At 31.7% G+C, this 16,560-nt stretch overlaps 1 protein-coding gene across 2 annotated transcripts; it reads left to right on the forward strand.

Moving 5' to 3' along the window:
- The first annotated feature begins 519 nt into the window (after positions 1-519).
- On the forward strand, positions 520-7,677 carry LOC117934306. 2 transcript variants are annotated; one of them, XM_034855989.1, is made up of 14 exons: positions 520-835; positions 1,008-1,092; positions 1,496-1,598; positions 1,736-1,820; positions 2,274-2,354; positions 2,570-3,075; positions 3,593-3,674; positions 3,770-3,946; positions 4,018-4,071; positions 4,265-4,360; positions 4,438-4,503; positions 5,404-5,450; positions 5,593-6,303; positions 7,068-7,677. In XM_034855989.1, exons 1-14 carry the CDS (start codon positions 719-721, stop codon positions 7,450-7,452), a joined length of 2,595 nt encoding a protein of 864 aa, XP_034711880.1. In that variant the 5' UTR covers positions 520-718; the 3' UTR covers positions 7,453-7,677. The 2 variants fall into 2 exon arrangements, with proteins under 2 accessions (XP_034711880.1, XP_034711881.1); XM_034855990.1 differs by lacking the exons at positions 520-835; positions 1,008-1,092 and having other exon boundaries at positions 1,509-1,598; positions 1,726-1,820.
- The last annotated feature ends 8,883 nt before the right edge of the window (positions 7,678-16,560 follow it).

A 16,560-nucleotide genomic window follows, 5' to 3' on the forward strand; every position in this document is an offset into this window, starting at 1 on the left:
TTCTTAATTTTTTTTTCTTCAAATAATTAAAAATATTTTTAAGGTTAAAAACACGTTTTAAAATTATTATTAAATAGACTCTACAATGTTGATTTTGATGTACTTTTTGTTTTTTATTTTTTAAATTAGAAAAATATTAATATTTTTTTATAAAATAAATTTAAATAAAATTTATTATTATTTTTAAGCTTTAAAAATAGAATACAAATTATCTTGTATTTTTATATTTTAAAATAGTAAAATAAATTAATACCTTGATTTTTTTAAAATCATTATATTTCGTACCACATTTATTATTATTTATTTTAAAATTTTAAAAATAAAAAATATATCCAAACAACGGTATTTTCTTAAATTATCAAATAAAATTTAAAAAATGAAAAATATATCCAAACAGCGGTATTTAAAATAAAGTCAAATTTAGAAAAAGAAGAAGAAGAAGAAGAAGAAATAATAACATACTATAAAATCAAAATTTTCTTAAATTAATCTCCATTCCACAATCCCAATGGGATTCGAACTAGGGTTTTACCTCCTTTCTCTCTCCACTACCCACTACCCACCACCACCCAATCAAAAAATAATATAAAAAAATAAAGGCCGCCTCTCAAAATCGGTTGTACACCGGACTTGATCCCTGGATCTTCCGCAAAATCTTTGATTTTTCCCTCCAAATTCCCATTCAGTTCTAACCACCTCCGTCCACAGGCCTCCGCCAATGGCCTCCCGTTTCCAAGCCGCTTCGCTCGTGGCTTCGCCGTCGTACCCCAATGCCGTCGCCTGGTCCGACGAGAACCTCATCGCCGTCGCCACCGGCCACCTCGTCACCATACTGGTGATTCTCTTTACTTGTACTGATCATCCGCTGTCAAATTGAGCTAGCAAAGTTTGATTTTTACACTTCTCGGATTAGTTGTCTTTTTTTTTTTTTTCTTTTTTTTTTTTCTCAGTAAGCAAACGGGAATTTCTGTTTTTTTATTTTATTTATTAGTTTTATTTTGTGGTAGAATCCGGCATTGCCATTTGGACCGCGAGGTTTGATAACGATTCCGGCCAACAAGCCCTTTCCGATTGGAGTGATAGAAAGACAAGGTAAATTATTATAGAGCAGATTAGATTGTACATGCAACTATATGATCAAAATATAGTGCTGTTTGAATTGTCTATATGTTAATTATAGAGCAGATTAGATTTCTTTCGATGGACATTCTCATTATAGAAACCAAATTCATGTTTTTCTTCGAGTTCCATGTTAGTGTGGCTGATTGCTTGAAGTGTTTATATTTGCATGTGAGTGATGGGAATATGCCTTAATTTGTGTTTTACAACTCTCTTGCCAGTTACTTTTAATAGGTGACCAGAATTTCCCTTTTTTGCATTTGCACAGTGTCAAAAATCTCCCCATGAGTCCTACACTATCGTAATTAGTAATTTGCATCAGTTGTCCATGGTTCAGTTTCATCCGAAATTTATTTTAATTTGGAGTGTTTTGCAGATTTATACTCAGGCTGCTTGTTGAGCACTTGTTTATCACGAGACATCCGACCATGTGTTAGATCAATTTCATGGTCACATATAGGATTGGCTCCTAATGCAGGGTATGAACCTCATATATTTACCATTTTATCATTTTTGTCTTTCCCATTGTCAATTGCTGCAGTAAGGCATCCATAATTATATGGATGGCTAAGGCATCTTGTGGGTTTAATTTCAATTGAAATTTAGTGTGGTACAGATGCTTGCTTGCTATTTGCACCATAGAAGGACGTGTGAAGCTGTATCGTGCACCATTTTGTGAGTTCCAAGTTGAGTGGGTAGAGGTACGTATGGGAAGGACTTATTGATGCCCCATATTTAGGACTGATGATAGATCGTTTTGTTACCAAAGGGATGCTTCAGAACCATAGAACAACAAATGAACTCATGCTGAGTACACGAGTTCTTCATGTGAATAGAGTCCTCACCAAAACTACCAAAAAGATGATGGAATGTTTTTCATTTATGTGGTTTCTAAATGCTCTTTCAAGCCAATTTTATCTACTAATAAGCATTTTCCTTTGTTGACAATTTATTGTCCAGTGGTTCATCATAGAGAATTTGATCTAAATGCATAGTTTTGCTTGTCTAAATGCTAATAATAATTAGAAAAATCTGCTGCTATATCATGGTCATCATGCTGGATTTGTCATCCTCGTCAGGAGCTTTAATTTGTAATTTCCCTTCTATTTGTATTGATTATATTGACAACTATCTATTGTAACAAACTTCCATAGGTTGTGGATATAACAGACATGCTCTATGATTATCTTGCAAATATTAGTTTTGGAGAGTCAGAAACTGCTGTATCTTCTGATGTAAGTTCTTTCACCTTACAATTCTCTTTACATGGTTCTAAATACTGTGCTGATTTATACTACTGCGATAAGTTGGTACATTTGCTAAGTTATGCTTGTAACTCGACATCTTAATCTTCCATGCAATGATTTTTACTTTTCCGGTGGTTCTAACTTGCACATCCGTGAAACTTCATTGGAAACCTTGTTTCTGATTTTTTCTATTTATTCTTCAGGTGTTTCAGCCACATTCTGACAAGTTGGAAGGAAATAATCCACTTCAAATTGTTTATAAGCGTACATCTAAAGCGAGATCACTCAAGAAGATAGGAGAAGATTGCACATCTAAAACGAGATCACTCAAGAAGATAGGAGAAGACTGCACTCTCCCACTGGTAACTGTGAATCAATATGCTTCTCGCAATGCAATGCTGTCATCACTGGTTGTTGCCTGGTCGCCAGTGCTGTGTTTACCACCTGAAACCGATTCAGCTCCTCCAGATAACTCATCCAACTGCTTTTCTCTACTTGCAGTTGGTGGGAAATCTGGTAAAATTTCCTTTTGGAGAGTTCATGAACCGCTATCCTATACTGTTGAGCACAGCAGGGTTCCCATCAGTGTGATGCTTGCTGGATTCCATCAGGCACATAACACATGGGTCACTGCAATCAGTTGGGCATTACTAACTTCTGATGCTTCAAGTCCTCAGGTTTTACTTGCTACAGGGAGTACAGATGGGAGGTGGGTTATTTATTTAGACTATTATTCTCTGGAACGAAAATTTCTTTTGTTAATATTTATGAGAGAGGATTCTTATGTTTTTTTATCATAAAATGTTCCTTTCCTCTTTGCTTCTGTATATGTGTACATGTTTGTTTGCTTGAACCTTATTTCAGTTTCTTTTTTCCAGTTAAAGTAGCAGTATTTTGTGGGGAAATTTTGAATCTTATTTGGTTAATTATTGTGTATTTTTTTTTTTTTTTTGGCAAAATATAGAAAATTAGGTCTGTGGTCTGTGTTATGATTTTAGGTGACTGCTTTGATCCTAGGAAATGGTATATTTTTTACTATGTCCTTTTCTTGTTACTGGAGAACCTAAAAAACTTTAGTGATAAATTAAATCATTCCCTACTACATAGTTAATTGAGTTTGTAATTAATGATGAAGAGTAGAGATATTCAACACTACTGCAATTCTTGCTAAAACAAGGATGAACTATAGTCAAGGTTTACTTTCCTTGTGATGTTCTTTCTTCCAGTGTGAAGATTTGGCTAGAATACAGTGAGAAATTGCTGAAATCATCTGAGGTCAATGATCCCCCTTTCTCATTGTTGAAAGAGGTAATATTTTAAAAATATGTCTCCCAATTGTTTTATACAAATTAATAAGATAAAGAATTTAATTTAATCTTTTCCAAATTTTTGCTTCTAAATAGGTTATAAATGCTGATTCTGTCCCAGTTTCAGTTCTCACGCTTATTGTGCCTGTACAATCACCACAGAAGATGTTCTTAGCAGTTGGCAAGGGATGTGGATCTTTTGAAGTATGGATATGTGATTTATCTATCAGAAAATTTGATAGAATCGGCTCATATAATGCACATGATCATGTTGTAAGTCTCTTGTCTTGATTAATCTTTACCTTCAAATTGATGATTATTTATGTGCTTAAGAATTTTACCAGGTTACAGGTTTAGCTTGGGCTTTCGATGGATGTTGTTTGTACAGCTGCAGCCAGGTAGTCATTTTATCTGATTTTTTTATATATTTATTTTAGCTAGGAATTAGTAGTTTCCATCCCATAACCCACACAATTATTTCTATTAATTATCTGCATCCAAGCTCTTATTATAAGGGCTGCTTAAAGCTTGAACTCACAGAGTATTATGGATTTCAATGACAATGTTTTTTTTTTTTTTTGATGATAATAGGATAATTCTGTGCGTAGCTGGAGTTTATGTGGGAATTCCCTCGATGAAGTACCCATTCCTCCAAATACTCCTGGTGTAAAGAACCCTGCCGATGACGTAATTATTGTTTGTTTTTTTTCTTCTTGTTCTATTATCCTTATTCTATTTCAACAAAATATGATATTTCTTTGCAGCTCCCATATTTATTTGGTTCATGCTATGGTGTAGCAGTATCCCCTGGAAATCTGGTGGTTGCTGTGGTATGATATCTCATCCCTGCAAAAGTTTCTTAATCTCATAAGTTATGTGTTTCCTTATGCATATGCAGTTTCTGGAAAAGTAATCCTTTTTGGTTATATATATCTGCTTATGTTTTAGAGCTAATTGGATATACCCCAATATAAGTTATATGTACATATGTACATGACATGTTTTACTCTAAAAGCATTGTAATACATTCTTGCGACCCTTTTTGGTACCTGTTGTTTCCTCTGATATTGCTGCATGAGGATCCAATAATAGAAACATGTGCTATTCTTGGATTTGTGGTGTTCAGTGTAAATGTCGTGCAGATATTTTAAAATTTGACAGCAGGCTATTTCCCTTTTTAGGAACTACTCTTGTCTTTTATGGAGTATCTCAAAGGAGAAGAATAGGTATAAGTTTAGAAGAGGTGCATTTGATTGATAGGCTCAAGCATGAGGTCTCTTTTCATTTGGTTGTCCAAGCTGATGGCTTCCACTTGTGGCTCTTTTATAAATTTTCTTTGTGAGATAAGTAGGGGTGATGTGTTTATGTGTTTCTTTTTATTTTCTCTTCCTTAAATGCTCTTCACTTGTGCTTGAGTTGTGTTCCACTTAGGGATTTGCTTATCTAAAAAGATTATAAAGCTTGAGAAATTTGAATGTTAAATAGGTGACCAGTCGTTTCCAACCTTCCAATTATTAACTGTAGGAGAATCAATGGCTTGATGGAGGATGAAATTCTTGCATTTGGGGTTGTTGTTAGATTTTTTTTTTGTCTGTCCTTGGTGTTTTACTGTCCTTCTCTCTTAGGAACATATATTTATGTTTTATTTTATGATGATGATGATGATGCATACTTGTACTGTTGCATACCATGGATCTAAGAACTAACCTATTTGCACTTGATCTTTGTAGGCTCGTGGTTTTGATGCTGGTCTATTGAATCCAATGTATCAGGCAAGGTAAAGTGCCCATACACATATTATTGCTGTGTTTACTTTGGAAATGATGATTTAGTCAAGAAAGGTGAAAACCTTCCCTGGATTGATTTGTTTGTATCTAATCTCAACAAGATAAATTGACATCTTTTGCTAAAATACACAGGACTCAAAAGGCTGCCATTGAGTTCTTCTGGATAGGTGGGCAACAACTTGAAAGTTCAACAAACAGAAACCTAGAGTTTGGTATTGAAAATTTTCCTGGTTTTCCTAAGAAGGAATTGATTTATTGGGAGTGTAATATGTTGTGGTATTTAAGTCAATATGAGCATCTGGATAAGCCTTTGGTAGTTTGGGATATAGTTGCAGCATTGTTGGCTTTCAAGCAGTCTGCACCTAAGTATGTGGAACTTGTACTGGTTAAGTGGCTTTCAGTTTCAAATGTGGAATCCCATCTGGGCCTTTCAACAGGAAAGATTTTGTCTCATGCCTCCAGAACTTTCTCAAATACTACTACCCGAAAGTTGCACCTTTTCAATATCATCTGTAGACATGTAGTACTATCTGAGCTGAAGGCAGATAAAATTAACAGCAAACAGCCTAATCTAGAAGAATTTGGTGGTGCTGAGGAGGAAAAACTGAAGTTGTGGATGGAACTACTTCTTTGCAGTGAAAGAGAACTCCGTGAAAGGCTTGTGGGTTTTGCTTTTTCTACTGTTTTAGGTCTCATGTCCTCTTTGGCTGCAAAAGTTTATAGAGCTGAGGGCTGGGATCCAGTTGGATTAGCACAAATGGAGCAGTGGGTTGCACTTAATTATGATCATGTACAGGATCAACTAAAACTCCTTGCATCAGAAGTTAGAAACCTTGATAAGAGGTACTTCTTGTGACCCTGCTTTTATTTTGTACTAATTTTTTTTATTTGATCTTGTTCTATGTTATGGAAACCATAGAGATCCTTGGTTAGTTCATCCGGTTTTGGTGGAGACTGTCGGGATGTTGATAAACAAGTAGCTAATATATACCTCTATGCAAATGGCAGAAAATTAAGGGCAAACATATGTCATAGGGAGGAGTAATTCTGACCATCTCCCTTGTATGTAAAGACATCTGTTGATGAAGATAGAGTTTTTCAGCATAAATGAATATGAAAAAACAGGAAAAAAAAACACCATTTTGTGAATTACTAGAGACAATCATCATCTATAACACAACTCAAAATGCTTCATCCAACTAATTTCCCAGTTGGGTAAGCAGGCTCCCTTCGGTTTCAGATGCCTGTACCTAAGGGTCTGACCATAGGCAACCCCCCTTCCAGTGCAACCAATTGTTGATAAGATGAAGCTGTGATGACAGATGAAGTTTTACTATAAAAGCTTATAAGCATAAAAATATGGAGAGAGAGAGAATCTTTTGCATAAGGGAATGAGAATAAGCTCATCTCCAAGTGTTAAGGAAAACAAAATGGTTAAATCTTAAATGTTAAGCTCTTGTAGCAGCTGATGTTCATGTAGTGCCAGGCTCTGTTATAACAAATAAAATGGCTTGCAAAAATCGGAAGTTGTGTGTTATAGTTTGTGTATGTACACATGCCTATGTATTTTCGATCACTCTTAATCTTATCTGTGTTTCTTTCAACAGGAAGCTGCATTCTGTTTGTGAATATGTAGCAGGAGAGCAATGTAGCTATTGTTTAGCATCTGTTCCATTTGAATCTCCAGAGATTGCTTTTTGCCAAGGTGCAAAGTGCAGTGGTGGGGTTGGTCAGAGCCATAAACTAGCACGGTGTGCCGTTTGCATGCAGGTCTGCCCTGCTACACCCTCCTGGTTTTGCACGTGTTGTCAGAGATATTCTTCAAAACTGGCTCCCCCACAATTTTTTCTCATGCCCAGATATCCACTGGATTTCAAGTCTTCAACTGAATCCTGCACCTTAAACAATTTCTCTAAACCCTTCTGCCCCTTTTGTGGAATACTGCTACAAAGATTACAACCGGTATTTCTACTCTCTGCATCACCAGCATAATTTGAACTAAACACCATAGATATTTACTGTTGTATGAGTGATAATAAAGGCTGTTCCAAGTTTTGAGTCCCACGGGAGGGGCAGCTATGATTATATTATTGTACGGCATCAGTCTAGAATAAAAGTACTGGAAACTGATGTGCTTTTGAGCATTTAGATATAAGAGAGAATTTTTTCTGTACAGATTCTATTAATAAGTTCATTAATGTATTGATTTAACACATTTGTTATGCCTTTTTTATTTGATTCTTGTATCTTTCCATACTTCCAACCTCTCAGTATGCCATCTCCTTCTCCCTTTGAAAGTTGTATTGAGTCCAGAGAAAACTTGGTCCCAGTGTCCTCGTGTGAAAGGGCTGGCTCTAACTCAAGCATGGCCTTTGCGCATGATGTTCCAAGCCTCATGAACGCGTTGATCTATTTTGACTGGCACGGTGCTGAGAAATTTAGGATGCTGCCAAACACCCTTATAAGGAAGTTCTTGGAACCTGACCCACCAATGTGAAAATTAGGTGTTTATGCAGCAAAAAGATCCAAAATGCAGAGCAAAACAAATTGTCACTCCCCCCTTAACTTGCCCCATAAAATAAGAGTAAAACTTTGTTTTTTCAGCATTGTCGTCTCAAACCTCTTGTCTATTTCTTCTTCCATGTATCTGTTATGACAAATCTCCTTGTCTGCAGGTTGGGACCATACCAAAAGTGAGTGTCTTTCAGGTCTTTTTCACAATCATTTTTTCCATACTGGAGTACCCTTTTTCTCATCAACGTTTTGACTAATTCTGAACTTCCCAATTAAAACAGCTAAATGTCGTTTGTTTTTTACAGGGTTTTCTATGACCCACTTGGAAAATTAGGGGATCAAATTGGTCAAACCCCGGATCATGGTAAGAAAATTTATTAATTTCCTTCTAGGGCTTTCATTCAACCGTTCAACTCCAGAGTCATACCAAAAATTCTATTCAATGGTCAGTAATCAACTCGAAATGGCTGCCATTCCACCGTCAATGAATATGAAGACAGAAGGAGTCACAGTCACCTAGGTCGAGTGAGGCTCATCCCATCATCAAGATATAAGCTATGCACACAAAAGTGGTCCAAACCATCTTACATGCAATGAATCTTGGATCCCCATATCATATCTCTTTGTAGTTGCTGCCAACTCCTAAGTTACATTCCTCGAAAAAAATTACAAACAAGCGAATTAGACGATGACAGTTTTAATTTTAACACATCACTAAAATTTTTTATGTTTTATGTTATGTCAAAAGGATAACATATCAATAATGCATCACCTAATTTAAAATGTAGAAAGTAAACGTTAAGTATGTGAAAGACACCTTTTATATCATATCTTGTTGTAGTTGTTGCAAACGTTAATTGATACATCATATGATCAAGAAAGTAGGGAGTATGTCCCTCGAGCAAATAAAAGGCAAAGTCGAGTTGTCAAAGGGGTAAGTTCTAACAATTTTTTGTAATTCAATAAAAGAATTTTAATTAGAAATTAACGATTGAAAATGACTTATAAGTTTTCAATTTTTAGATTTCTTCAAAAAATGACAGCTAATATTTGATGAAAATAGCACACAAGAAAAAAGCACAATAAATACCAATTTTCCTTTTTAATTTAATCATGAAATAGACTAAGACCCATTAAATATAACAATTAAGTGTTGCCTAGAACCCAAAAAAAAAAGGTGCTATATATATATTTTTTTCTATATGTAGCTTTGGAGCTTGCACAAGCCATGAAGTTTTTTTTATCTCGTTAGTAAAAACAAATAATGGTCTTAGCAAATGAAGCTTTACTAAACTTGGGGGTGGTTTGGAATAACTTAGAATCATGGGAGGCTGTTTGGGGAAAGATTTAGTGTTGCAAAAACTAATATTTTGTGTCCTTTTTTAGTTAATATGACACAAAAAAATATTAAGGCGGCAGCTTTCATTTTTTATCCATTTTTTTCCTTTTATATATTTATATTTCTTTATTTTTGTTGATTCAAAAGGGGTACCATATATATATATATATATATTGTATGTAGCTTTGGAGTTTGCACAAGCCATGAAGTTTTCTTTCTCTCATTAGTGAAAACAAACAATGGTCTTAGCAAATGAAGCTTTGCTAGACTTGGTGGGGAGGGTGGTTTGGGACAACTTAAAATCATTGGGGCCTATTTGGGGAAAGATTTAGTGCTGCAAAAACTAATATTTTGTGTCATTTTTTAGTTAATATGACACAAAAAAAGACTAGGGCGGCAACTTTCATTTTTTATCAATTTTTTTATTTTATTTATTTATATTTCTTTATTTTTGTTGATTCAAAAGGGGTGTTATATATATATATATATATATATATATATATATATATATATATATATATATATATATATATTTTCTCTATGTAGCTTTGGAGTTTGTACAAGCCATGAAGTTTTCTTTATCTCGTTAGTGAAAACAAATAATGGTTTTAGCAAATGAAGCTTTACTAGACTTTGGGGTGGTTAAGGACAACTTAGAATCATTGGCGGCTGTTTGGGGAAAGATTTAATGCTGCAAAAGCTAATATTTTGTATCATTTTTTAGTTAATATGACACAAAAAAAAAGACTAGGGCGACAACTTTAATTTTTTATCCATTTTTTTCTTTTATTTATTTATATTTCTTTATTTTTGTTGATTTGAAAGGGGTGTTATATATATATTTTTTTTCTGTATGTAGTTTTGGAGTTTGCGCAAGTCATAAAGTTTTCTTTTTCTCGTTAGTGAAAACAAACAGTGGTCTTAGCAAATGAAGCTTTAGTAAACTTGAGGGTGGTTTGGGACAACTTAAAATCATTGGGGGCTATTTTGGAGAAAGATTTAGTGCTGCAAAAACTAATATTTTGTGTGATTTTTTAGTTAATATGACACAAAAAAAATACTAGGGGCTTTCATTTTTTATCCATTTTTTTTTTCTTTTATTCATTTATAATTCTTTATTTATGTTATTCAAAAGTGATGCTATATTTTTTTTCTATATGTAACTTTGGAGTTCACACATGCCATAAAGTTTTCTTTTTCTCGTCAGTGAAAACAAACAATAGTCTTAGCAAATGAAGCTTTACTGGACTTGGGGGTGGTTTGGGACAACTTAGAATCATTGGGGGTTGTTTGGGGAAAGATTTAGTGTTGCAAAAACTAATATTTTGTGTCATTTTTTAGTTAATATGACACAAAAGACTAGGGTGACAGCTTTCATTTTTTATCCATTTTTTTTCTTTTATTTATTTATATTTCTTTATTTTTGTTGATTCAAAAGGGGTGTTATATATATATATATATATTTTTCTCTATGTAGCTTTGGAGTTTGTATAAGCCATGAAGTTTTCTTTCTCTCATTAGTGAAAACAAACAATGGTCTTAGCAAATGAAGTTTTACTAGACTTGGAAGTGGTTTGGGACAACTTAGAATCATTGGGGGCTATTTGGGGAAAGATTTAGTGCTGCAAAAACTAATATTTTGTGTCCTTTTTAGTTAATATGACACAAAAACTTTCATTTTTTATCCATTTTTTTCTTTTATTTATTCATATTTCTTTATTTGTGTTGATTCAAAAGTGGTGCTATATATATATGTATATATATATAATTTTTTTTTTCTGTATGTAGCTTTGGAGTTTGCACAAGTCATGAAGTTTTCTTTCTTTCGTTAGTGAAAACAAACAATGGTCTTAGCAAATGAAGTTATACTAAACTTGGGGGTGGTTTGGGATAACTTAGAATCATTTGGGGCTTTCCCAAAAACTAATATTTTGTGTCCTTTTTTAGTTAATATGACACAAAAAAGACTAGGGCGGCATCTTTCCTTTTTTTATCCATTTTTTTCTTTTATTTATTTATATTTCTTATTTTTTTATGATTCAAAAGGGGTATTATATATATATTTTTTTTGTATGTAGCTTTGAACTTTGCACAAGCCATGAAGTTTTCTTTCTGTCGTTAGTGAAAACAAACAATGGTCTTAGCAAATGAAGTTTTGTTAGACTTGGTGGGAAGGGTGGTTTGGGACAACTTAAAATCATTGGGGGCTGTTTGGGGAAAGATTTAGTACTGCAAAAACTAATATTTTTTCATTTTTTAGTTAATATGACACAAAAAAATACTAGGACGACAACTTTCATTTTTTATCCATTTTTATTTATTTATTTATATTTCTTTATTTCTGTTGATTCAAAAGTGGTGCTATATTTTTTTTTCCCTGTATGTAGCTTTGGAGTTTGCACAAGCCATGAAGTTTTCTTTCTCTCGTTAGTGAAAACAAACAATGGTCTTAGCAAATGAAGCTTACTAGACTTGGGGTGGTTTGGAACAACTTAGAATCATTGGGGGTTGTTTAGGGAAAGATTTAGTGCTGTAAAAACTAATATTTTGTGTCATTTTTTAGTTAATATGACACAAAAAAATATTAGGGCGGCTGCTTTCCTTTTTTATCCATTTTTTTTCTTTTATTTATTTATATTTCTTTATTTTTGTTGATTCAAAAGGGGTGCTATATTTTTTTTTCTATATATAGCTTTGGAGTTTGCACAAGCCATGAAGTTTTCTTTTTCTTGTTAGTGGTTTGGAACAGCTTAGAATCATTGGGGGTTGTTTTGGGGAAAGATTTAGTACTGTAAAAACTAATATTTTTTGTTTTTTTAGTTAACATGACAAAAAAATATTAAGGGGACAACTTTCATTTTTTATCCCTTTTTTTTCTTTTATTTATTTATATTTCTTTATTTATTTTTATTCAAATGGTTAATATGATTAGAGGGACCCTAGTTAGGGTCCAAGCTGAGGGTCATGCCATTGGTGATTGTGACCCTTGTCCTAAACCCTGCACGGTAGGAAAGCTATCCCTAAAATAGGACCCCTACTATGGGAGCCTTAGGCTCCAGTGATGGTGACCTTAGCCCTACAAGTGCATGCCTTCCATGGCACATTCAACAAGCCAACCCAATGCATGCCATTACTCTTGGGACTTCACTTCCATTGGTCCCACTATTTAATCCTCGTGATATAATGCCACTTCAATGTAATGTGAAATTTATTTTTCTCATGATTTTTCAAATAAATGAATAGAAAAATGCTATATCGTGGTAACATCGAATGAGATTTAGATATAATAGTACAAACAAATAAGAGGAGAATGCAACAATGGAACTAAAAAATGAATATATAATATTATTTAATTGATGATGTCTTTTTAATTAGAATCAATTGTGATCAAAAAAATATATTTTACTACCGTGATCGAACCCAAATGAATATATCTAAAGTTGTTTTAAACTTAAATAAAGACCAATATATAAATATGTCAGACTAAAATGTTATATAAAAATTCAATTTTTTTACTCTTTGTATTCAGACAAAATATATAGAAATGCAATTAAATTTTAAAAAGAGCTAAATTTTTTAAATTTTATTATAATTTTAGACAAAAAATGATTAAAAAAAACAAATAAGTCCTTATATGAATTTTACAAGAATTTGGATGTTACTTGTCTTTTATCCCATAAGCATAAGATTCGGAGTATTTAAATAAATTGATAACTTAAGGAACAACAACCAAATATGGGTTTTAATAATTTGATGTGATACAAACACTTCTAATCTTGTTTTCTTTGATCTGAAATTGTAGTGGAAGCGATTTGAAAAAAAATTACCAACCTTAGAAATGTGTGTAAAATCAAAGTTAGGGTTTTAGAAACATTTTCTCCAAAGAATAGGAATAGGAAGAGAAAATTGGCTGTTTTCAATTGTGATCATTAGAAGGTAGGTCTGTCCATAAATATGCTCATCATTTCTAACTTCCAACACAAGTTAATCAAACAAATTCCTCAATCCTTGGCATGATTTGAGATTCCACCTTTTAATAATTATTAATTAACACGAGCATTCATCCAATATTTTCAAATGATGTTATGCTTCTTTCTCAAAATTTTTAATTTAATTTATGAATTTAGTGGTAAAAAAAATAGAAATAAAATAATTTTTATCATGGGATTACAAATATTTTTTTATATTAAATATAAGGTTAATTTCTATGTTTTAAAAGTTTTTAATTAAATAAATAATTGTTTGAAGAATAACTTTTTCTAAGTTTTCTCTTTTACTTTTAATTTAATGCCTCTAAAAATTGTGTTCAACTTTCTAATACAATAAATACTACTTTACAAACCATGTATGTTTGGAAATGTTTTTGAAATTAATTTAAAAATAATAATTTTTCAAAACAAGAAAAAACATTTTAAATTTGTCCTATAAAACCATATTTTTCAAATAAATTCTCAAATAAATATTTCTTTTTTTTTAGTTAAAAATTTATTTTCAAAATTAAAGTTTGTGTGAATGATTTAAAAATAGAAAGTTGTTTTTAAAAATTCATAATATTGTTTGATCGTTATTCTCTATAAACAAGCATTAAAAACAAAGTAAAACAGATAATAGCTTTTAAAGAATAAGTACAAACCATTTTCACTAGTTTTAAAAAATAAAAGGAAAATATAGAAGATTTAAATAAATAAATAAAATTAAACATAATATCATTTTCTTTATATTTTTATAATCTAATATCAATGCGAAATTTTTAAATATGATGAAAATTTTCAAATATGATATTTCTTTATATTAATGCACTTTTATGAATTTCTTTTAACTTCTGTAAATGTTTTCATTAAATAAATAAATTTCAAATCAAATTGTACTTAATATATAAAATTTATTTAAACAAGTTTTTTGTTTTTAATTTTTCAAAATTGTTTTTAAAAACAGTTTGTTCAACATCTTTATTTTTATAAAATACTAGAAAACTAGTTTTTGTTTGTTAACTTAGAAACAATTTTGAAAAAAACAAGTTTAAGAACGAAAATATGGCCAAAAAGGCTCATAATTTTCAAAAAATGCACATATTTCATCTCTAATTTCTGTAATGAAAAACAAGGTTTCTGAATTACCTTCTGCAATGCCCAAAATCTAGATTGGTTATTTCATTAACTAATTTTATCATCTCAAGTCATGAATGAAACTACAAATATGAAAACCATTATTTTCTCATAGCACAAGAGCCTTGATCTTCGTTTTTACAGGAAAAACATGAATAACTTTAAGAAAAAAATACTTTTTATTTTTAAGGAAAAATTATTTTTTCTTATGTTTTGAAGGGAAATAAGAAAACGTATTTCTTCATCTTTGTTTTCAGGAAAAGAGAGAGAACTATCTAGAACGACTTCCCTTATCTCTCCCATTAATTGGGTCGAATCGGGTCAACCCACTTGGACACCCAAACCCAAATCCAATAATACAATAATATCATTATTCAATGATATAGATGTAACTACATGCCATAATGTGAACATATCATTAATCAATGATATGGATGTAACCACAACCCATGACAATGATAATGTGAACATAACAATTCACATTGAAAAAGTTTGATATGATCCGTACTTACCATATTCCTTCGCTTTATTGCCATAAAAATTATGCATTTATGTACTCTAAATAAATTATTTTTAGAAAAATGGAAAATCATTCATGTACATTTCAATGTGACAGTGCTTTGTTAGCAAAAGCAAAGGCAAAATGGTAGAGGTGGCAAGAACATGACCATTTGCTAGGCCCATGGTGGGGCTTTTAGAATCTTGAAAATGCCCACATCACCCACATAACACTTTTTTTTTTTTTTTTTTTGTTCACATTAATGTCTTGAGAATGAGGTTAAAGGCAATATATAGGGGTCCACCAAATCAATGTTAGGTGGTTAATTTAATGTAGATTATTGCAATCCACAAGGCATTTACATAGAAATAAACATTGGGGTTGGTATTTCTTGCCCCTTTGCATACTATTTTTCATTGAAATATTTATTTATTTATTTATTTTCTAGTATAAAATATATTAACACCACGTGATATTTTTTCACTTTTTTAAAGCTCTAGACCACAATTCATCTTAATAACTAAGTTTTAATAAATGTTTTGAACATAATTTAATTTTCGATGTTGATTATAACTCTTCGAAACAAAATATATCTGTAAATTTACTTTCGAGAAAATACGCATGTTTGAAAAGCTCAAATAAAAAATGAAATGATAAATCGATTTCATTCTTATTCATTGTTGTGTTTAGGTGACTGAAAACCCTATCCCACTTTTACGGAGATTTTGGTTTGTCTTTTCCACACGTTACATCCAACTATCCCTACTTTCATCTTATTTTTATTTATATTCTTATAATTTAAACATTTGTTAATCATTTATCGTCGCTTTTCATATGGAATAATTAAACTTGTTACCATGAAATTCGGGGAAGAAACTTAGATTATTGAGATTTAATGAAGTGTCCAAAATGGCCACAAGATTATGGAATCATGTTAATGCATTGGAATGATGTAATATTTTAATTGAAAGTTCAAACACACCCATATATGTTAAGACAAAGAGGTCATTTCATGGATCTTGATTTGGTAGTTGGTCCCTATCCATTCATTTATTCCTCCACCTTCTCTTTACTATGATTGCCTTACCCAACTCAAATTTGTACTCATCTTGTGATATATGGTTAAATTCTAGGCTAGATAATATGCGATAATTAATAATCTTACGAGGATTCGAGTAAGGTAATAATTTTAATATTCATTTTTAAAAATCTAAAAAATCATTTTTGATACGATTTGATGCACTTTTTTATTATGTGATATATGATATGATTTATATCCGAATATTTTTTTTATAAAATAAATATATATGACAAATTATAATTAATATGCTCTAAAATATGAAAATTAGGTCAATATATAAAAAATATTCAAAGGAAAGTTGTGGAATCAACTATTTATTAATATACCATGCTAATTTTAATATTTTAGAATATTTGAATATTATATTTTATCATGGCTGAGGCTGACACAATAGTCAAATTGGTTAATTTCTGAAAAATAAAAAATTTGAAAATGCTGAATTCCAAAAACGACGCCGTTTAGAAGGCGGAAAGCGTTGCTTACATCAGAAGGTGTTGTCAAATTTGTCTCGTAGCAAAACCAGAACCTGATGCCCTTCCCAAGAAATATTATTTTATTATTA

This window comes from Vitis riparia, chromosome 16 (genome assembly GCF_004353265.1).
Source record: "Vitis riparia cultivar Riparia Gloire de Montpellier isolate 1030 chromosome 16, EGFV_Vit.rip_1.0, whole genome shotgun sequence".
Taxonomy (NCBI): domain Eukaryota; kingdom Viridiplantae; phylum Streptophyta; class Magnoliopsida; order Vitales; family Vitaceae; genus Vitis; species Vitis riparia.

Coding starts and splice junctions, on each gene's coding strand:
- LOC117934306 (XM_034855989.1), top strand. CDS start 719: ATGGCCTCCCGTTTCCAAGCCGCTTCGCTCGTGGCTTCGCCGTCGTAC. Junction 1,821..2,273: donor TCCAAGTTGAGTGGGTAGAG/GTACGTATGGGA, acceptor AAACTTCCATAG/GTTGTGGATATAACAGACAT. Junction 3,675..3,769: donor CTTTCTCATTGTTGAAAGAG/GTAATATTTTAA, acceptor GCTTCTAAATAG/GTTATAAATGCTGATTCTGT.